The 22,452-nt window shown below is 37.6% G+C and overlaps 1 protein-coding gene and 1 long non-coding RNA gene across 2 annotated transcripts in view; one reads left to right on the top strand and one right to left on the bottom strand.

The window, feature by feature from the left end:
- LOC127527783 (uncharacterized) overlaps nucleotides 1–22,452 on the top strand; it is a 497,464-nt gene that overhangs the window by 53,193 nt on the left and 421,819 nt on the right. The window lies entirely within an intron of this gene.
- LOC114652584 (T-cell surface glycoprotein YE1/48-like) overlaps nucleotides 11,901–22,452 on the bottom strand; it is a 41,347-nt gene continuing 30,795 nt past the window's right edge. Inside the window, exons 3-7 of the mRNA XM_051927597.1 lie at nucleotides 20,154–20,204; nucleotides 16,956–17,042; nucleotides 13,061–13,203; nucleotides 12,288–12,409; nucleotides 11,901–12,198 (exon numbers count right to left, since the gene is read on the bottom strand). Coding sequence (XP_051783557.1) covers nucleotides 12,075–12,198; nucleotides 12,288–12,409; nucleotides 13,061–13,203; nucleotides 16,956–17,042; nucleotides 20,154–20,204 — 527 coding nt within the window. The 3' untranslated portion in view covers nucleotides 11,901–12,074. The remainder of the gene's footprint in view (nucleotides 12,199–12,287; nucleotides 12,410–13,060; nucleotides 13,204–16,955; nucleotides 17,043–20,153; nucleotides 20,205–22,452) is intronic.

A 22,452-nucleotide genomic window follows, 5' to 3' on the forward strand; every position in this document is an offset into this window, starting at 1 on the left:
TGCACCATAACACAAGGCTCAGGATTTAAACCTAAAATAGTGGATTTTTGTAGCAGCATCATTAACCTCTGTGCTACTGTGAAATCTTATACCTACAATTAATTTATGTTTTTCTTAGAAATATTAGGAAGGCCTACATTTTGAAACTGTGGAGTACAGGCATAAATTCTGTTGAGGTGAAGTGGGGTTTACACATTTATTGGGAGGCAAACCCTGCACTTTGACCTCCAAAAACCATTCAAAAAGACAATTTCCCTTCTGAGATTAGCAAAGTATATAAAAAAATAAGATCATGCTTTTCAGCATGGGGCAGAAAACTTCTTCAATATTTATTACTGTAAAACAAAACACATTTCAAAGAGACAGCTGGGCACATTAAATGATACAAGAAGTAGAAAGTAATTTTGGTGACACTTTTTGTTTAATTGTGTGTGTATTCTTCAGTTTTTCATTGTTTTGTTCTCCTGGAAGTTAGAATGACTCAAAGTGATGCTGTGACACAAGTGGCTTTCCAAAGTTGTTCTCTGTCTCAGCATAAAACCCCTTCAGGATTTAATCATAAAAGGCAAAATTACACTTTTCAATCAGTAGAAGCATAACATATTGTATTAAGTCAAAATAATATTTTTCTGTTAGAGCAAATAGTTTAGAAAATTACTGCAATACTTTCATATTTCACAGATTGTGTAGGTAAATGTCAGGCTGCATAATGCTGTCTATGTCACCAGTCTACTTGGCTTTTTGCAGTCTGAAAGGATCCTGCATCAAAAATGGGTGTGTGACAGTGCAGCCTTGCTCCCTCTTCACTTTTGGGAGCCTCTTGAACCCAACAATGTCAGTACCGTAACCGAGATGAGTGTGGCAGAAGAGGACAAAACACACCTGAAGCAAGGGGAAAGGGCAAGGTACTCAAGTGCTTATATTAAAACAAAGTCAAAGTGTTCCAAAAGTGCAGTGCTTAATAGTAAATAATCCATAAAAAGATGAATGTGGAGGTTAAAGTGTTCCAATAAATAAATCCATTAAAACGAGGTTAAAATTCAGGCAGGCGTCTTTTTTTAAATAATTCTCCTTCCAGTACTCCTCTTTTAAAACCGACACCTCTCCGGCTTATCCTACTCTGACCTCACAGCACGGAGAGACTTCCACCAACAGGTGGAGACATCCTTCATATATGGCTCGTGTCCCCACAACGCCCAATCCACAGTACTCTACAGAGAGCATGCTCCTGTGCCCACCTCTGCCTTTCCAGGCTCCATCTGGCGAAAGTGCACCATCTGGAGTGGAACAATCACTCCTGCTCCTGGTTGACTAGCAGGAATGATTCTTATATCCCCACCTGAGCACAGGTCATGCATTACCTCTTGGGGCACAATCCCTGTCTGCCTGCTTCCCTCTAAGCATAGATTCACCCTGCTCCTGCCTTTCTCTCTGGCCTTTAAACTTTTCTCTCTTTTGTTCTTTTATCCGTCCCTTCTCGTCTTGCACTGGCTCGTTTTTAAGGCTCTGTGGACGCAGCATCTCAATCGTGCACTGCAGGAAGCCAGTGAAGAAATTGAGAAAGACCACACTCTTACGCGCAGATGCATCTCTCCACCAATTACTCCATGAACACCCCACAGTCCTTGGATTATTTAATAAAAACGGTAACTTTTGTTTTTGAGCCGCGGACCCGCTATACCACAGGGTGACCTAGATGCACTTTTGTTTTGCTACATGCGTGTTTCTCTGTCTCTTCACTGTATTAGTCTCTATCTCCTTGACATAGAGTTTGCAAAACGCATGTAGTTTTTGCTATAATTTTGTTAAATAAATACCTCTGGAAAATGAAAGTAATCCACAAACAGGAAATCCTTCACATGGGCTTGAATTTTTGAAGACAGGACTATTGACCAATGAGTAAGGAGGAGATGCAGGTCTTCAATTTAAAAGCATTATCCTGTGTGATTATTTATCAAAATTCCTGGCATTGCGTCACATGGGTTTTCTGTCTGAAATGTGTAGCACTGTGCAAGTTATAAATGTGTAATGTTGTCTGTTTTGAGGTGTTCCTACACATGATAAGTTTAAATCTGACATTTGTTTCAAATTTGGAATTGAATTGAGAAAGTTACCTATTTACCAATGTCTTGTTGTTCTTTATGACCACAATCATTGCATAATTGATGTCACGAGTAGTAATGATATAAATGTGGTGGCAATCACACTACACTAGGTAGTACTCTCTTCTTAGTGGTAGTTAGCTTTAAACAAGGTAGGTCCTAGTGGTAGGATCTCAATGGAATAAAAAATCAAAAAAGAGAGCTCCTTAATATTCTTTTGGTTTCTCCTAGGCAACAATGAGATCAGAAAGATATAAAATGGAGACATGTTCTTTCGTCTCATGTTTCTCAATATTTTCTCCTGTGACAAATATCCCAGTATTATTAAACTCAAGTGGCTCCTCTTGAGTTTTAGCAGCAAAAACTCAAGCAGCTGACTCAGTGCCATAATTATTTTTTTTGCAATTTGAAAGTATTTGTATTGCATGCTCAGTAAATGTATTTACAGTTGTTTGTGGTAATAAAACACTATTATAATTACAAAACTGTTGCCCTTGCTTCTGAATAATAATATTATTTGCTCAAATTTACAGTATATTGCTGTGCTCCAATTAGATCATAGAAATTCTGGAAAAAAAAGGCAGAAATTATGACATTGGACTTCAAGCCCTGAGGTTATGTATTTAAATCCCACTTCTGACACCATGTCACTATGAGCAAGTTGCCTGAGCTACAATTAGAAAAACAAATGAAATGTAACGTAACTAATCGTATCTCAAATGGTGTAAGTAAAAGATAAAGGCATCTTTCCAATCATATGAAAAATGTCAACTCTTGAAAGAGATTAAAACAAGACCAGAAAGGGATCTCACAAAATCTAACATACTTTTGAAACCAAATTCTCAGTTTTGACTCCATTTACCTCAGTTGCAAATGAGGTTTCATTTTCTCTAAAGTTATTTCTCCTAAATAATTTTAGAAGAAACCATCTGTGCCAGAGTTGATTCTTAAATGAAACATAAATGAGAATTTATGTAAAGTCTCACAAGCCATCAAAGATCAGCCTTTGAGCAGTAAAGTTTTCCTATGTGATATTGTGTTCTGGTAATGACCTCTTTCAGCATTTGATTTTAAATTTTATCTTGTCTATTCAGTTCCTGGTTACTTGAGTTCAATTTCCACTCCCAGTATTCTGACCTTTGCTTGTCTTGGCTACGACTATTTGCTTCTTAATCATCTCCCAGTTTCTGGTGCTCACAATAATCCTCAAACACTTTGTATGTTTACAATAAAATGAAAACTACCAATTTGTTTGCTCAGGAGAAATGAACTTTTACTGTATTGGCAGGATTACTAGAGGGAAGTGTGTGCTATGGAAAAATAATCTAAATTGAAGTCAAATTAACATGACAGCTAAGGGGAGCTCTTTACTTTTTTGGAGGAAAAAGTAAGAAGCTGTTTCTCTGCTGTTTCTCTTATTGGCATGTTTGATGGTTCTTACAGTTTTGACTGACGAGACACACAAAGTGAACGGGATAATTATTTTCACAAGTCACCACAATCTTAGCCTGTATTGTGACTTTTGCCTTATTAGTGTAATAATTATTTGGTTTACGCCGAATATTATACACTGTGAATGAACGTTTGCTCATACAATCAGCCTTGTTATTTTGACTCCCACAAATTGCCCTCAGCTGCTCTTCTGTAGCCTCTACAAAAGTATGTACAGGTCTGTTTTTAACTGGGATGCACCTTTTTAGCATCTCACTCTTGAAGTTGTCTTTAATGCCATAAACTGGCTGGAGCTGGTGCCGGTTCAGGAATCTCTCATATCCATTACTGTAGATCTCACAGCAGCACTTCACATATTGAGTTTTTTCATTCACCTCTGCAGTTTCTGGCCCATACACATACCGTCGTGTGGGGAACAAACAGCCTTTCTGAACGTTCACTTTTGAGATCTTTTCATTTCTCCAAACATGTTCGATTACCACATTTCTTTTTGTGACATAGAGCTCGTTTCCATTGTTATTGCTTCCAATGTAATAAGTTGCACACTCCCTCTGACATGAGCAGATGTTAAAGTAGAGCAGGAGCTGCAGTGCCATCAGCATCTTCATTCCACTCACAGTCCTCATGTTCCTGAAGTGAGACAACAAAGAGTATACGTTAAAATTTCACTGTGACAAATAGTGTGCGAAATATGGCAACCAGAGGGTCCTGTTAGTGTTTCACTGTTGACTGAAGACTGAACTCTTATTCTGGTATAGTGGAATAAATAATTAGCTCTACACAGTAGAATGTTATCACTTAGGGTATGAATATCTTAAATAGAGCAGTGTCATCATGCACAAATACAGAATCAGCAAGAAAAATCCAGCATCACTGTAAAGGTCTACACACACTGCTGTACTGGTCAGCAGAAGTCACCAACTCAGTTGCCAAAGGTGTCCTGATGCTCCCTTCAACAGCAATGAAGCTTTAGGATGGAAATTTTATCACTTGGGACATTTACATAGTTCTGTTTGAAATCTCTAAAATTAAATCCAACATTTAAGAGGGGAGAGCTTTGTTTTCTTTTATTTGTTTTAGAACGGAGTTAAGCCAAATGAAATGTCAATAATTTCACCTTGCCACAGACAAACACTGCAGCTCTATTGTGCTAAGGGCAGAAACAGATCATGTTCTTGAGAATTTGAATTTTATCTCATTTTGCAGTAAATTCATTAATGGACACTGAGTGATTTATGACACCATAACATATTTTAAACACTCCAAAGAGTTAATTGGGGGACCCCAAACCCCTTAGGTTTCGCATATTTTGCATGTTGGTGATGACCTGGGACCTCACGTATAAAACTAGCTTAGTCTTGGAAAGTTATGTAAGCTATTTCTTATACAAAAGTCGAGATTTATAAACACAAGCGTGTTGTAGAAATTGGCCTAAAGTTAAGGTTTCAACCATACGTAAGTCCTATGCAGATTTTTTTGGTATTGACATTTTAGTGACTCCTGGTGGCAGCATGGGTGGACTACAAAGGGAGAATCTGTCCATTATCCGACCCGCTATATCCTAACTACAGAGTTACGGGGGTCTGCTGGAGCCAAACCCAGCCAACACAGGGCGCAAGGCAGGAAACAAACTCCGGGCAGGGTGCCAGCCCACCGCAGGGCCCACACACCCAGACACTAAGCACAATTTAGAATCACCAATCCACCTAAACTGCATGTCTTTGGACTGTGGGAGGAAACCGGAGCACCCGGAGGAAACCCAAGCAGACACGGGGAGAACATGCAAACTCCACACAAGGAGGACCCGGGAAGAGAACCCAGGTCTCCTAACGGCAAGGCAGCAGCGCTACCAGTGTGCCACTGTGCCGCCCTGCAAAGGGAGAAGCAAAGGTTTATTCAATGCTGGAACTAATTTTTGCCTTTTCAGCAAGAGACACACTTTTACTTGCACCTTTGCTCACTTTACTGTTAGAGGTCAAATTAATCAGGAAATTGGAGCAATTAATGACTTTTATTTGATTTGTAGATTTTATCCCTTTATTACATAAGCATTAAGCATTTTACTACATATTTTACTGTTTGTATAATTTGCATGTGAATTAAATTTGATTTGATTTTTATATATATCTTGTGAAAGCATCAGACGTCAGACACCAGATAAAAATCCAATTATTATTTATTTTATAATAATAATGTACACCAAGCACCCTTCTCTCCACAATACTCATAAACAAATCAATAACCAATACAATAATCAATCCTCCACTCCCAGACGCGTTGCCACCCTTCCTCCCAGCTCAGCTCAATGTCTGGCTTTCCCAGAGTCCTTTTATATTCCCTGACCCGGAGGTATTTCTGTTCCTTTACCCACAAGTCCTTATTCCTTCCGGGTCAGGGTAAACAGTCCTTATCTTCAACCCAGAAACACGTTGTTCCTTCTAGTCATATGATCCTGACGTGCTTCCGGGTTATAGGGCACGAATGAGTCCTTGAGCCTCCCTGTAGCGTCCTCTGGTGGGCCCCACGGTGTCCAGCAGGGTCGGGAATAAAAACTCCATTGTCCATAATTCCCCGCTGGTCTTCAGGGCACTTCCATGCTACAGGTAGGGCTCCATCTAGCGGCATGGGGGTATTGGCCGGGATGAACGGCCGGCCATATCTCACAATCTGTATCTACAAGTTTGTTCAAGAGTGCTTGCCACAAAATACATTTTAGTGACAAAGATAAAAAAATTTAATATATTTTTTTAAAATTAGCTATGGAATTTTTAGAATTTAAAATATTTATGATTTATAAATTGTCTAAAGCAGAAAATAAAACTTCAGACTGGAATTTGTTACTCTTAACATATGCCATATTGCAATAAAAAGCAGTTAACTACAATTAAAATGGTAGCAGAAAGCAAGAATAATAACTAATAATTAAAAATAAAGGTATGCAGGTGAAGTCCAACACAGCATCAGACTGCTCTTCCAAAAATGAAATATATGTAAAATATACTTTTAAAAAATATATCTCTACTTATTTGAATATATTAAAATATATTACATATGCTCAAGGATAAATATTTCATAATATTTTGCAGTGTACTGGCATATGTTATTGCCATTTTTGTATATATACTGAAATATATTATTCAAAATATAAAAATATTTTTCTCAATATATTCATTTAATTTATTGTAAAACACGGTATATTACTGTATACTTTTAATGTAGAGAAAAGCCAAGCAAAATGACACCTTTTATTGGCTAACTAGAAAGATTACAATATGCAAGCTTTCGAGGCAACTCAGGCCCCTTCTTCAGGCAATGTTAGTTGTAGTATACAATATATTTTAGAGTATATAAATATTTCAATCTATTTAACATTTATGCATCATCTTTGCATATTGACTTATATTAAAAATAACAATTTGGCATAAAGGTGTCACCCAATAGATATTTATAAGATGTTTCTTATTTTGAGGTATGTCCTGCCTGAAATCTCACTATAAGAGCACACATTGTAAAGCCAATATTAACAGTGCAGTGAACAATAACGTTGAAACTTGTAATTTAATAACATTTGGACAGTGCTTGGCTTGTAAATGGTAATTAAAAGTAAAAAAAACATTGTATCTAAGGAGCTTTTTAATTTGTTTACATTCTTGCTTTGTATTCAGACATGCTGCATGAAAATCTTCAACTTTCCAAAATATTAAGCACTACGGTACAGAGTCAGAGATATCTTACTTACTCACTGCACTTGTCCACTTTCAGGATTGCACTGCAAATGTTGGCAGTTTTCTTCTGTGGTAAAATGAAAGTGGGTAATGTTTCTGTTGCAGGTTTTAAGGAGATATTTGTGAAGATCAAGTTCAATAACTTTTTCCTTTTAAAGGCTTATCTTGATTGCAGAAAGACCACTTTTTGCTGAAAACTGAAATGATGGCTGCAAATTGCAGAAGCAGCTATTTATACTTATCTTCTCCTTACTTGGAAGAGGAAGTAGGTCTGCCAGCTAAAGCTTGGGCCCAATTGGGTCAATGCAACTGGACAATTATGTCAATGCAACACCAGCAAATGTACAACAGAATGATTAAAAAAAGAAAAGAATCAAGGTGTTGCAATGGGCCAGTCAAAGTCCAGTCCTCAACTCGATTGAATGGATTGTGACAGGACCTTAAGAGAGCTGTGCAGAAGCAAATGCCTGCAAACCTCAATGAACTGAAGCAGCATGGTAAAGAAGAGTGTGTCAAACTTCCTCTACAATGATGTTGAGAGAATGATAAGGTCCTGAAGAAAATGATTATTTCAAGTTCTTGCTGCTAAAGGTGCTTCTACAAGCTGTTGAATCATGGGGTGTGTTACTTAGTTTGTCACACATGGTTTCTCCATTTTGGCTTCTTTTTTTGTTAAATAAATAATGATGCAATCCTGCTGTGTTTTACTTTAGGTTAGATTTAAATCATTTTAGAACCTGGTAAGCACTAGATTGATACGTATAACCTTAGAACTGTAAGAAGATGGGCTTCCTTTTTCACATGACTGTATATATAAATAAATTTACTGTAACAGTTTGTAAAATGCATCTTCCTAGTATTTTCAAATATATTAAGACTTTCAAAAGAACAAAGGCAAGCACTCTACAAAGAACACTTTAAAAAAACATGGAGTAGGTGTGTGGCTATAATAATTCATTACATTTATATAGCGCTTTTCTCAGTACTCTAAGTGCTATCCACACAGGGAGGAACCAGGAAGCGAACCCACAATCTCCACAGTCTCCTTACTGCAAAGCAGCAGCACTACCACTGCGCCACCTGAATAAGCAAGAGCTTAATAAGAGCATGACAAATCTATGAGCTATAATGCTTATAGTACAATAATGAGTCTATAATTTGGTTGAAATGCTAGGACTGGCAGGAAATCTCCATTATTGGTACGTAAATCACACCATAGTTTAGCAGATAGGAGGCTCTAAGATCTAGTGCTAAGACAACCCAACAAAAAACTTAAAAACCGGTAGGCACCCCTTTATCTCTTGTTTTGGTCACGTCCGAAGCATATCTGTAAGGTATATAAACCCCTGGGTCTGGTTAGTTGTGGTACGCAGCAATTTCAACGTCTATCTATGTGCTTCAATTTGTCTTGATCCAACCATGGAAATCACTCGTCTTGTAAGTGTCTTTTAAAGCTTTATTGTTTAATGTACACTGTCTGCTATGTATTGCTTTGTAAATCACTATTTATTATCTTTGGTTGTACACCTGTATATACCTGTATGTTTCTTTTGTATATATTTCAGTTTACAACGAGATACGTCCAGTAAAAGCCTTCTAGAAAGTTCACCCCTTGTCGTTTTTATGTGGATGTACTGAGTTGTTTTAAGCTCTCCTGCGCGCCACGTTGCACGGAGGTGAGGCAGAAAAATATATTTTCTGATTTTTATTGTGTACAGTCTATGTTTTTTCTTTATTTAATGTTACTATTTCACTTTATCCAATGCTATTTTCGATTTTCAAGGGCACAGCCATTTTGTTGCACCTTGTTTTTGTTACCATAGTGGTTGGTTGGCACACGACTGATGACATATGACAGCATGACATTTCCTGTATTAAATGTGGTAAAACTCTTCACTCAGCATTCAAAAAACTGCATACATTCTAAATGCTACCTTGTTGTTATTTTTGCCTTTTGTTCTTTCTTTGTTTGGTGTTTTGGTTCTTGTTTTGGTGTTGGTGACTCAATTTCTTGACGTCCCATTAACAGCCTTGTTATGTCTTCTTGAGTCAGACAAATAATCCAAGGTCTTTGAGCTTTTGAGATCAAGAAACTAGAAAAAAGTAACTTTGTATTATCCGAGGTAAGTGGACAACTTTTGCAATTGACTATGCCAAGTGTTTTTATCCTTATCTACTAACTACACAGATTTTGCATGTTCTTCTCATGTCAACAGGCCTTTTCTCTAAGTACTTCATTTTTCTACCACATCCTAAAATCATGAAGATGATTTAACTGGCCATTTGTGACCGACTGTGGGTGTGTAAGTGAATACATCCAATGATAGACTCGCACCCTACCTGAGGTTTAAAGATGCTGAGAGAGCAGCACTCACTTTAACCCTGACACTGGATTAAGTGTCTTCAAACAAGAATGGAAGAAAGGCTATAGAAGGGTACTGATCCATTTGTATTTCAAGTGAATTACATTATAAACTGAATTTAGTTTATAAACTAATTAGCTTTAGTTTAATTTTAAATGTTCTAGAAACTAATTGATACGTATTATTGGCAGTATTATCTGTAGGTATTTAAAAATGCATAAATAGTCCAAGCTCACTCGCCAGATACACTGAACAGTTATTAGATAAAAGGAAAAAAAAAACTGCTAGAAAAACGTCATATGATTGGGTTAGTGTGCCTACATTTAAATAAAAAAGAAGTTAAACCTTTAATTCAGAACATTTATTTGACAATGATTTGAGTGGATACTTATTATTCCTGAAGGTTTATGTTTACCTTCAACCACAGTCAGCTTCTGGCACTGTAAATCTAAAATGCCAATGAGTAGAATTTCTGCTGATCCTTTAAGATCATTGTACATGTTCTTAGCAGGAATGCATGGATTTTTTTCCATACAAATGTGTCATTTTGGGAGATGGGGATGCCCAGAAACCCGCCCTGCCAGCACTGTGCATAGAGCTGGAAACACCCATTGAAGGGCACACAAACCCAGACCCACTCACTTACTTGCTGGAGTCACCATTTGGAGTCACCAGTAAATTTAAGCTGCATATCTTTGTGAATGGAAGCAGTAAACTGGAGAAACGAGTGGAACCCTGACTGAAGCCCAAGGAGAACATGCAAAGTGAAGACAGATCAACAACATCAAGCAGAACATTGGCAACCAGGATGCTCGACTGGGAAGCTAATCAGAACCCCACCACAGTCTCTCTTGTAGTGACACTTCTTCATCCTTCTAAACAAAATGTCCTTGGTTCTGACTATTTTTTTTTTCCATTATTCCAGATAAATCACATTACATGTTTCTCTTATGTCATATATTTTATATATTTTTAAATAAAACTGTAAAAAATCTTCTTTAAAAGTGGGAATTGCCCCTCTCTTAAGTGGCCCCTTAGTTCAGATGTTCTTTATCTCACCAGTCAGACGTCAACTTTCATCTTTGACACCCTGGACTCGCTTCACATTGCTGCTAAAGACACAAAGACGACATGTCTGACAGACAAAAGAACCCAAACTCAGAATGTTTAATCACAACTTCTTTTTATAGAATTCTAAATGTAACCAAAATGTCATTTTGTCCTTGATTTAGTTTGAAATGAGCTGTGAAGGAATGTACAGGTTCACAAGTGACATTTGCAGTTCAGAGTCTATAAACAATGACAGTCAAACTGAAGTGGGCCTTGAGTGGGCTGGACTGAGACAGTCACACATAGAAATGTCACACATGACTACTGAGTTATAAATGGGGTGTCAGCACTGATAAACTCAGCCCTGGCACTTGAAGGACAGTAATGGTTTAATTGAACTAATGAATGGCAGACATTTTAGGTTTGTGAACTGAATAATGAAGCACTGCTGTCAGCCCCAGAAGTTATCAATGGGACAATCATCTAAAAGTGAAATATGAAATGGAGACAGGAATATACAGGCTTGTGTGAAAGGTGGGAGTTAATTCAGGGTCTGCTTTGGATTATTACTTTATATGTATACAATACAATAATAATAATAATAATAAATTTTATTTATATTGCAAGAACATTTACCACCCCTTGTTGTGAATCACTTAATCCAGTTTCAGAGTAAAGCAGGCCGGAACTCATTATGTCAGTGACCATCACGGATAAGGCACCAGTACACTGTGATGAACTTTCACTCATACACTTGTGGTCAGTCAAGCTGGGCCAGTTCAGAGTGACCAATACATTTAACACACATGATTATGGGATGTGGGAGGGAAGCCAAAGTAAGCAGGAAAAAACTCCACAGAAAACTGTGAGTTGGTCAGCAAGGGATTTGAACTGAGGCTAATGGAACTGTGAGGAAACCGCACTCTACACTAAGCTACACTTTTAAAAAGATTCAAGATACCGATACTCAGTTAAGAGTCAGAATCAGTTGCTGAGTATTTCAGTGACCACCATGAAGAAATCCAAATTTTAAAGAATGAAAGTTCAAAAAAAGAAAAATCTTTTAAAATAGCAAATCACACAGAAACTTTACTGATAGACTCCTTCAACCAAACAGCAGTAAGGAACCTCCATTTAACTAACAAACAAGCACCTTACATAAATGTGTCTACAAGGATGATCTCAAATCATCTTGTCAAGGTATTTAAAATCATCAGGCTTGTCAGCTAATTTCTGGGCTTTCAGGTTTGGTGAGCCAAAGTGTAAATCCGTCTTCTCTGAGTTGGTCACATCCAATGACTTTTCAAAGTGTAAATGAGACTTCTGACAGGGGCAATCAAGCAGTAGATGGTACTCCTCACCAGAACAGTCCTTGTCCTTTGTCATTTCACAGCTGTGCTCTTTTGACAAATCCATTTGTTTATTGTGGCACACTGGGAAGCTTTGAGGCCGACAATTGTCATCATCGCACAGCTTCGGGATGGCTCACTGATGTCCAAATTGAAACTATGAAGAGAGAAAAGAGTGAGCATGAGACACCTGGGAGGTGACACAACAGGACTGTGTGATAACAAGACTGAGAACAAGAAGACCACCTGTGTGAGTCCAATGGGATCCCACCCACCCAGTGCCAGTGTGGCCCAGTGTCATCTTTGTTCAGTCCAATCCAGTAGCTTCCTCCACCCATTGCCTGACTGAAGTTCTGTGTAACTTTGTCCTGCAGGAGAAATAGTGGCGTCACATTATAATGGACTAAAAAGATGATATTGAACATCCCGCTGTCAGATTGAATAAAAGTGACTAGAGATGACATGTGTCACACTGGAAAGTCATAGTGAGTTTACTGAGAAGCATCAATCTCAACACTGTTAAACCATGAGGACACATAAACATCACTCTTTGTGTCACTTTTTATTAGTCAATGACTGGTCTGCTGGAGATATTTATAATTGAGATATCATTGAAGAGGCTTTTAAAAAATAAATATTATAGTTTGCTGTGAGGGCTCTGGTGAACTGATGTGAAGGAAATGAAAACCCCTCTGTGCTTTATGGACTGTGCACAGCCTGCCATTCAAGATTAAATGCTAATCCTTAATTGGAATTCTACTGACCACTCGTATGGTGACCACAAACTGCTGGCCATACTGGATGTTTTCACTATTGATGGCTTTTCATAGCTGATATATTCATCAACCAACACATACTGATTAAGGCAAACGGGGCAGCTAAAGATAAAAGATGTTTTGTGGAGGACATAAGCAGGAGATGTTTTTAACTGCCTGTTTTTGTGTCTCATTTTATCCTAAATGCATCAACCCCATTCTTACACACCAGCTTAGAAATCAGACATCATGTCTGCTCCTTACCAGATCTTCTTTATCCTTAAATACAGCGAGGCTCGCCCGATTCTCTTCACAGAAGAGTCTGGCGCTCTTCCAAGCTTTCTTGTCACTCGAGAAATAGTAAGAGTTGACACCCAAAGCTGAGAAAGTGATCTTATTTACTGATTCTGCAATGATAAAACCAGATGACAGAGTTAGGTTCTCTGTGTAACACTCACTTCTCTCTACAGTCTGGGGCATTCAAAAAGTTTCTGCACTTTTTTTAACTCTAATTTATTAAGAATTAATTTTTTTAACATTTTATTGAATTTATTAAAATCGAATAACATTCCATACAAGCAAGTCAAATTTTACAAAACTAGGTTTGAATCAAATCTACTCCCACCCATGAGAAAGAGAGCTAGGCCAACAGAGTAAAACATTTATAGTAAGAAAAATAAATAAATAAAAGAATAAAAAAGGAAAGAGAATCAGCTTTCTCAATTTAAATGCCGTTTCTAAAATGTTATTGATTAGGGGGTTATACGAGGGACATTCAAAACGTTTCCACACTTTTTTTTTACTCTAATTTATTAAGAATTTCAAAAACAAATTACATCACTATTCTACATAGACACCTTCGTTTGCAATGCAATTTTCCCAGCATTGTACTAGCTTTTTAACGCCCAATTACTTCTCCTCCTGACTTCTGTTTCCAACGATAATATAAAAATACGGAAACTTTTTGAACGTCCCTCATAGTTTTAATTCCAAGTGACACTCATACACTTCTGTTGGTGCAACGCCAGACAGTTGTCAGCTATTTCAGTGTACAATGGCAGAAACCAAAAGAAAGAGAGCCAGTCTCAGGTCTGTACATTCATGAAATTATTTTAACTATTTATACTTTTAGACAGTAAACTCAAGACACAAATTCAACTAGACCACCGAAAACTGAATCCTTGTGCCTCAGTCATATGCTTCACCTGATTATTTGTTATGTCTTTTCTCATAAATCTTACTTCACAATTAAAATTCAGTTGTTATGTCAGATTTAGGCCACTATCCCAGTATCCATTTGCACAGATAACAGGCTGACTCTTTCCATAACCTACTGTTATTCTTTAGACAGATGGCCACCTGCTGATGTTATGACCTTCAACTATCAAAGGTATTAGTGTATAAATACTATTATAAGAAAATCTGAGCAATCTTTAGCAGACCATTCTTTCTGCTTTTTTTGTTTCACAATGTGGTATTTAATCCAGTTAGGTGTTAGTTAGAGTAGGCAGGAGCTCACACTAACTGTGCTGAGTCAGGGTATGAAGAAGGTTCTTGTAGGCTCAAGACAAGGCAGCCATTTTAGATTCCTAGCAGGCCTTTTACAACTCCAGCTCTGTTTACTATAAACTGGTTACACAGCAGAACATTTTCCATAAATGTATTTATATTGTTTTATGATCACATCAGTCACAGCAAATTTTTCAATTGTTATTTTAGTTTTTATCTGCATAAAGAAATTATTTTTCCATTATTTATGAGTATAGTGCACTAAGGCTGTGTTTATAGTCTCAGTAACGTTTTACGTACTTTAAGCCAATAGGACCCCCATAAAACACAGTATAAAGGCCAAGGCTTCTGTGTCATGCAACTGCCAGCCTATCTGATATTCCTCATCACTCATATAGCTTCCCATCCATCATTTATCAATCTATCAACATGATAATCTGTTTGCTCCTATACTGGTCCTAGAAATTGTCCTTTTGCCCATTATCTAGACTCACATTAACCTGATCATTGTCATTCAGGTGTCTATATTTGTAACCTACAAAATGGTTAATGAACAAATGCATAAACAAATTAATTTTGCAATGAAGTTAGTGTACCCTGGCACTAGTGCCCAATACTGGTCATAAAGCTTTATCAGAAGCCAATAACAGGCTAATTTATATACGATAAGATGAATTCAAGAGACAGATGGTGTGACTCAGACAATTCCAAACCAGACAAGCAGGCAGAAGGTGTGGGGAGCAGATCAGATTAACTTGACTCCTTACCCTGAACAACATGGCTGAGCTAGAAAGAATTACAGGGTATTCATTTGCAGGGAGCATGGGAAAAGAGAGGCACTTCTGGGAAACGGGATACAATTCAGCTAAAGCCATTTTGCAAAATCGACCAGAAAAGTGCGTACACAAAGGGGGAGGCTGCCTTGAAAATGCGCATGGCTTTACGCCAAGTTTAATTTTTATACATCTTGAAGTGTGCATGGAAATGGGTGTATGCAACATTTTTGTGTATACACAACGTTTATACATGAGTGCCCCTGGAGTGGACAAAGATGCTCAGTAAGGTAACACAAGTCAGAACATGCAGAGCCTTGTAAATCAAAAGTAAAATTCTTAACTGAATTCTGCATCTCAAAGGAAACAATTGGAGAGTGTCCAAAGCTGGTCTAATACAGTGCCTTTTCTTAGTATCAGTGAGCATCTATAGGCAAAGTTTTTAAGTGTGCCACTGTGATCTGTGAAAGTTATTCATACACACATTATTTTATTTACAATGAAAATTCAACTGACAGGGAGAATCTGACGTGATGTGCCATGTTTAGCTGGGGTCTTCAAGATCAACAGCTATTTCAAGGTTCCCCAAGCAACCTCTGTAGTATTTCCTTATCATGCTTGTAAGCAAACACATTGTTCCCATGTTTGGAGGTTGCATGTTCAAAGAGAAGGTATAAAAATCAGACAACTGATGGATGGAAGACATCGCACCTTCCTATTCCTAGGACTAAAATTCTTTCCCACACTCTGTCTCGAAGTTGGACAAGAGCCAATCGGTGGTAACTCCAACTGCATCTGCTTTGACCAAGTACTACTCTCTTTTGACTGTTAGTTTATTGTGCATGTTAAACCGATATTAAACAGAACCTAAAGTATAATCTTCCTTTAGTGTTACTGATTCTGTTTAGAATCACAGCTGTACTCCTAGGGAAGGATATAAGATATATCTTTATGTATATTATTGAGTTAGTAAAGGCTGCAATCTCTAATGAGCCTCTTACCAGAGAGCATGCGCCCCCGGCTGGACTCAGCATCCTACCAGTTGTATTCTGTACTCATTGTAGCTGAGATAACACAGAATTATTAGCAATCAAGTGTATTGATATAATCTAAGTATGAGGTAATAGAGACATAAATAGTTTAAAAGTCTCTAAGTTTTTCATAAAGTGTTTATGTCCATCAAAAAGATAAAGATTTAAGCTTGGAAATTAACTTGAAATGATAATAGCTGATCCTGGTAAAAGGTAAAATACTCAGGTCGGAGAAAATGAGTTTCAAGAAAAAAGATGACAGAAATTTTCAAAAGGAACAAATGAAAAACTGAAGAGGAAGACTAACAGTGAGAGGGTTTTGTTCAAAACAGGCCTAATTTTGCAACACTTTGAGAAGCTGTTTTTAAATAATGAGGTTAAAATCCCTTGATTTCTCAACTGCAATAATGTTCCAAAAAATATAGTCAATTGAATATACTAATATTCAGAGAAATGTAAGGCAAAATGTAAAAACTTTTAAATATTTGCCCAACTTTTTAGTCAAATAAAACTAGAACCATTTATTATTGCAATGACGTATATGTGAAAGCCGCATCCTTCATTTCAGACAAAGCTTTACACAATTAGGAGTTAGTTGGGTTGGTGGTATTGTGTTGAGCTGCTCACATTTGATCGACTTGGACTTATTTTATTTTTTTATTTTATTTTTTAAGATCTTGTAACCCAAGGTACAGAAGATAATTAATACATTTCTATATAAAAAATAATATCCTGACAAACACGTAACACAATACAAAGTTCTAGAGAGCCAGAGGCTATACCTGATAAATAAATAAAAATATATATACAGTATACTACATAAATAAATAGGAGGAATTACTGCACCTTTTTGGTTATATGATGTAACCTGACCCCTATTTTCAGGCTCGGTGAGTTCAGACACAGAGTTGGAAAAAGCCGTGTTACCTGGAGCTGAAATTAATTGTGAGGAATGCATGGGTGGAGGGAAGAAAATTAGAAGAACAATTTAGTCATATGTAAAGTACTGTAGTGTGCAAACCAAAGAACACTGTGCTCAAACACTTCAATGTGTTATTGAGATTATTCATGTCAGTGCCATATCAGTAGAATCTTTTACTTGTGTTAATTCATTTTACTTCTTTGATGCTGAGAAATGTCATTATTCTGAAGCTTAACAATCAGTTTGTTTAGTCTAATTTACACGTAATGTTGGCTACATTCTGCATTTATTAAACAGGCATACTTATTATTAATTTGCATATTAAAACACTCAACAGTAATTAGCCCTTAACATCTGAAACACATGCTATAACCCCCTTGTCAGATATTTAGCCTAATAGTGTCTTGTATCTTTTTCTCTTTTTCTAATCTCAAAATTTTAAAACCAATTGTGTTCAATGAAGCACATGCCTACAGATTTTGGTCAAAGAAAGGCATTTTACTGACTGTTATAGCAGGCGGTCTGTTTGGTAGACAAGACAGGAGCAACATGGGAAAAGAGAGGTGCCTGCTAGGAAATGGGAGCTAAAAGAAAATGACATCTAAGGGAAACAAAATTAGTGAGTAAACATTGAAAAAAGGAAGGAAATGTGGGGCAAAAGAGAGGAAGAGTAAAAGAAAGAGGAAAGGCTGCTGTGTTCAATAGCACATAGTTATGGAAACTACTGGGGAGTTTATTAGGTATGAAGGAAGATGTTCCCTTATTTCTGAACTGCATAAATGTTATAAAAAAATTTACGTTTTTTGAATTCTGGAACAATAAGATTAAATTTGACATTCCTTGCATGTCCACTAACAACTTTTCTGTCTTTCCAGAAGGTCTGAGTGTGACTTGTCTTTATATTATTAATGATGCTTCTGAAAGCTGAGCACCAACAGGCTAACTTGACTGCTAATGTGTCCACCTCGTGTTATCTCCTCTATTGTTGTGGAATGAACTGCAAAAAAATGTAAATGACTTACTACTGTAAGTCTTTGGCATGCGAAGATTTTCTAGGCCATTATAATGTTTAAAAATGAAAGACACAATCTCACGTCACAGCCAGTTGTCCTTCAGAATCTTACGATATCTCCATGGGTGGCTTAAGCTAATAAACATGACATGTTTGTCAAATAAAGAGTTGCACTTGAAATCAAAAGGATGATTTCTGATTTACAGATAACCAACATGGAAACGACTGATCAGTGTGTGAAGTCAGCATCCGTACATTCAGGAAGAGCTTCAGGAATGAAGTGTTAGACTGGAAGGTATGGAGCTCAAACATACAGTCATATGAAAAAGTCTTGAAACCCCTCTCAGCCTGCATAATAATTTACTCTTCTTTCAACAAAAAAGATAACAGTGGTATGTCTTTCTTTTCCTAGGAACATCGGAGTACTGAGGTGTTTTCCGAACAAAGATTTTTAGTGAAGCAGTATTTAGTTAAAACTGGCTGTGCAAAAATTTAGATACCCTTGTAATTTTGCTTATTTGAATGCCTGTCACTGCTCAATACTGATTACTTGCAACACCAAATTGGTGGGATTAGCTTGTTAAGCCTTGAACTTCATAGACAGGTGTGTCCAATCATGAGAAAAGGTATTTAAAGTGGTCAATTGCAAGATGTGCTTCCCTTTGACTCTCCTCTGAAGAGTGACAGCATGGGATCCTCAAAGCAACTCTCAAAAGATCTGAAAACAAAGATTGTTGAGTCTCCTGGTTTAGGGGAAGGCTACAAAAAGCTATCTCAGAGGTTTAAACTGTCAGTTTCAACTGTAAGGAATGGAATCAAGAAATGGAAGGCCACAGGCACAGTTGCTGTTAAACCTAGCAGGTCTAGCAGGCCAAGAAAAATACAGGAGCGGCATATGAGCAGGATTTTGAGAATGGTTACAGATAACCCACAGATCACCTCCAAAGACCTGCAAGAACATCGTGCTGCAGATGGTGGATCTGTACATCGTTCTACAGTATTATTCAGCGCAATTTGCACAAAGAGCATCTGTGTGGCAGGGTGATGAGAAAGAAGCCCTTTCTGTACTCACACCACAAACAGAGATGCTTGTTGTACGTAAATGCTTATTTAGACAAGCCAGATTCATTTTGGAACAAAGTGCTTTGGACTGATGAGACAAAAATTGGGTTATTTGGTCATAACAAAAAGCGCTTTGCATGGTGGAAGAAGAACACCGCATTCCAAGAAAAACACCTGCTACCTGCTGTCAAATGTGGTGGAGGTTCCATCATGCTGTGGGGCTGTGTGGCTAGTTCAGGGACTGGGGCCCTTGTTAAAGTTGAGGGTCAGATGAATTCAACCCAATATCAACAAATTCTACAGGAAAATGTTCAAGCATCAGTCACAAAGTTGAAGTTACGCAGGGAGTTGGATATTCCAACAAGACAATGACCCAAAACACAGTTCGAAATCTACAAAGACATTCATGCAGTGTGAGAAGTACAATGTTCTGGAATGGCCGTAACAGTCCCCTGACTTGAATATCATCAAAAATCTATGGGCTGATTTGAAGCAAGCTGTCCATGCTCGGCAGCCATCAAATTTAACTGAACTGGAGAGATTTTGTATGAATAATGGTCAACAATACCTCCATCCAGAAATCAGACACTCATCAGAGGCTATAGGAGGACAGCATCTAGAGGCTGTTAGATTTGCAAAAGGAGGCTCAACTAAGTATTGATGTCATATCTCTGTTTGAGTGCCCAAATTTATGCACCTGTCTAATTTTGTTATGATACATATTGCATATTTTCTGTTACTCCAATAAACTTAATGTCACTGCTGAAATACTACTGTTTCCATAAGGCATGTCATATATTAACAGATAGTTGCTACTTTGAAAGCTCAGCCAATTATAAAAAAAAATCCAAAGAATTAAGTAGGGTTCCCAAACTTTTTCATATGACTGTATATCCAAAGTTCAGATTCAATGGGTTTTGGCGAAGACTTTCTTTCTTAGTGTAGAAAGAAAGAAAGAAAGAAAGAAAGAAAGAAAGAAAGAAAGAAAGAAAGAAAGAAAGAAAGAAAGAAAGAAAGAAACATTAATTCTTAAGTAAAATGAATGTACCTGTTGTGTTCCATGAATTAGTAGAATATTCCATGCCATCACTTTTTTTGTCTAAAATAAAAAAATAACATATCTTCAGTCAGTAACACCGACTTACTCTTTACAGTCTTGATTGTGCAAAAGTAAATTTAACTTAATACATAACACATTAAAAAAAATGTTCAGTTATATCTTATAAACTGTAGCATGCAGAGCAGATAACATTGTACTCAATTCAGTCATCAGTGAGTTTAACAATATGAGAAATTTGTATTCATTTGTATCACTACTGAACAACAGAAAATAAAAAAGACAATGTACACTGTATTAACTGTCAGTACAAGGATGTTAAGGTACTTGTCTGAGCTAATGGACATGTCCAACTTTGTCTTGTGGTACATTAATAATCCAAGATAATGTAAGTTGAAATGTGAAAGAGGCAGTAGACAAAATGGAAATTGTGTGTGCACAGAGAGGTTTGCTTTTCCCATATCTGATGCTAAGTGAAATCACTTGCACTACTCACAACACGGTTCTGGGGCTGTGGGGTAAAAAGGTTTATTCCTTCTTTAAAATTAAGCCTTCCTTACAAATGTTAGTAATGTTATACTAACCCCATCTTTCTCTTCTGTTCCTTTTCTGGTTTTCTATGGTGGCGATCTGCCCCACCACCACCCGATTAAAGCACCCTTATGTCCCTACATTGATGGATTATAGGTCAGAAGTCCACATGACCGTCATCATCATCATTCTTCCGTGTGAACCCTGAATACAATGAGGCCTGATTAAGGTCATTTATGTTAGGTAGCATTCCTAGAGGGGGCTGGGTGGTCTCATGGAATCGGAACCCCTGCAGATTTTATTTTTTTTCTTCAGCTTGTTTTTTCTGTCCTCCCTGGCCTTCAGACCTTACTTTTATTCTATGTTAATTGGTATTGCCTAATTTTATTTCTTATATATATATTGTCTTTTTTCTCTTTCTTCATCCTGTAAAGCACTTTGAGCTACATCATTTGTATGAAAGTGTGCTATATGAATAAATGTCGTTGTTGTTATTGTTGTTATCATTAAACTTCCTCTCACACTGCATCTTTATGACGGCCATCAAGCCATCATAATTATTTGGAACTGGAGAGGTACCATCTCGGTGCTTTTTCTCTCAATTTTATCTCCACTGGTATTTCTGTTGGTGTCCATGTCAGTGTAGAAAAAGAGTCAGTTGATGACACCCTTGCATATACTAAACAAAGTGTCTGAAAAATTTACATATAACTACAGAAACAGTCAAAGTTTTCCTCTCTGCTACTCATAATAACATATTCTTTTGTCAATAAATTCAAAGTTCATCTGTACTAGCACACTACAGGGTTCGTGGACAGAGATTCTTCCATAAGACTGAGAGTAGGAGAGAGACCATTGGAAACTAAGAACTAGCGCTGTTTGCTAAAAGCAATCATCCTATGCCTGCCCATATTTCTGACCTTTCTCCCCAAGAGTCAACCTCCATTTACATGGACTGGTATGTATATGTGTGTCCCACTCTTGTCACTCTTGTAAGCATTGCTTACCCAAAAAATAGTCAGTCCATACAGCTGCTCCATATGCTTATGTGGCCTTAGCTGTCTACAAGGTGCTGACCTGCAAACATAACCCAGAGGTTAGTTTCCAGGAGAGGGTCTCATTATCCTTATGGCAGGCATGACTTGCTTAGAGGTATGTAGAACCAACAAGACAGGTGTATATTTCTAGACTGAAAATGTCTGGCCAATACTGTTGGACCCATTAGTCATAAGTAATCTGAGCAGGACCTCACGTGTCAATATAGAATATCTCCAAGGTCACAATGTGAAGTGGTAAGCACCCATCATTTGTGAACTAATAACAGGAACTGTTAAGAACTGTCAGAAGTAGTTACATAGTTTGGGGGAGGAACGATCTCCTCAATCTGTCAGTGGAGCAGGATAGTGACAGCAGTCTGTCGCTGAAGCTGCTCTTCTGTCTGGAGATGATACTATTTAGTGGATGCAGTGGATTCTCCATAATTGATAGGACCCTGCTGAGCGCCCGTCTCTCTGCCACAGATGTTAAACTGTCCAGCTCCATGCCAACAATAGAGCCTGCCTTCCTCACCAGTTTGTCCAGGCGTGAGGCGTCTTTCTTCTTAATGCTGCCTCCCCAGCACACCACCGCGTAGAAGAGGGCGCTCGCCACAACCATCTGATAGAACATCTATTGCATCTTATTGCAGATGTTGAAGGATGCCAGCCTTCTAAGGAAGTATAGTCGGCTCTGTCCTTTCTTGCACAGAGCATCAGTATTG

This window comes from Erpetoichthys calabaricus, chromosome 5 (genome assembly GCF_900747795.2).
Source record: "Erpetoichthys calabaricus chromosome 5, fErpCal1.3, whole genome shotgun sequence".
NCBI lineage: Eukaryota > Metazoa > Chordata > Cladistia > Polypteriformes > Polypteridae > Erpetoichthys > Erpetoichthys calabaricus.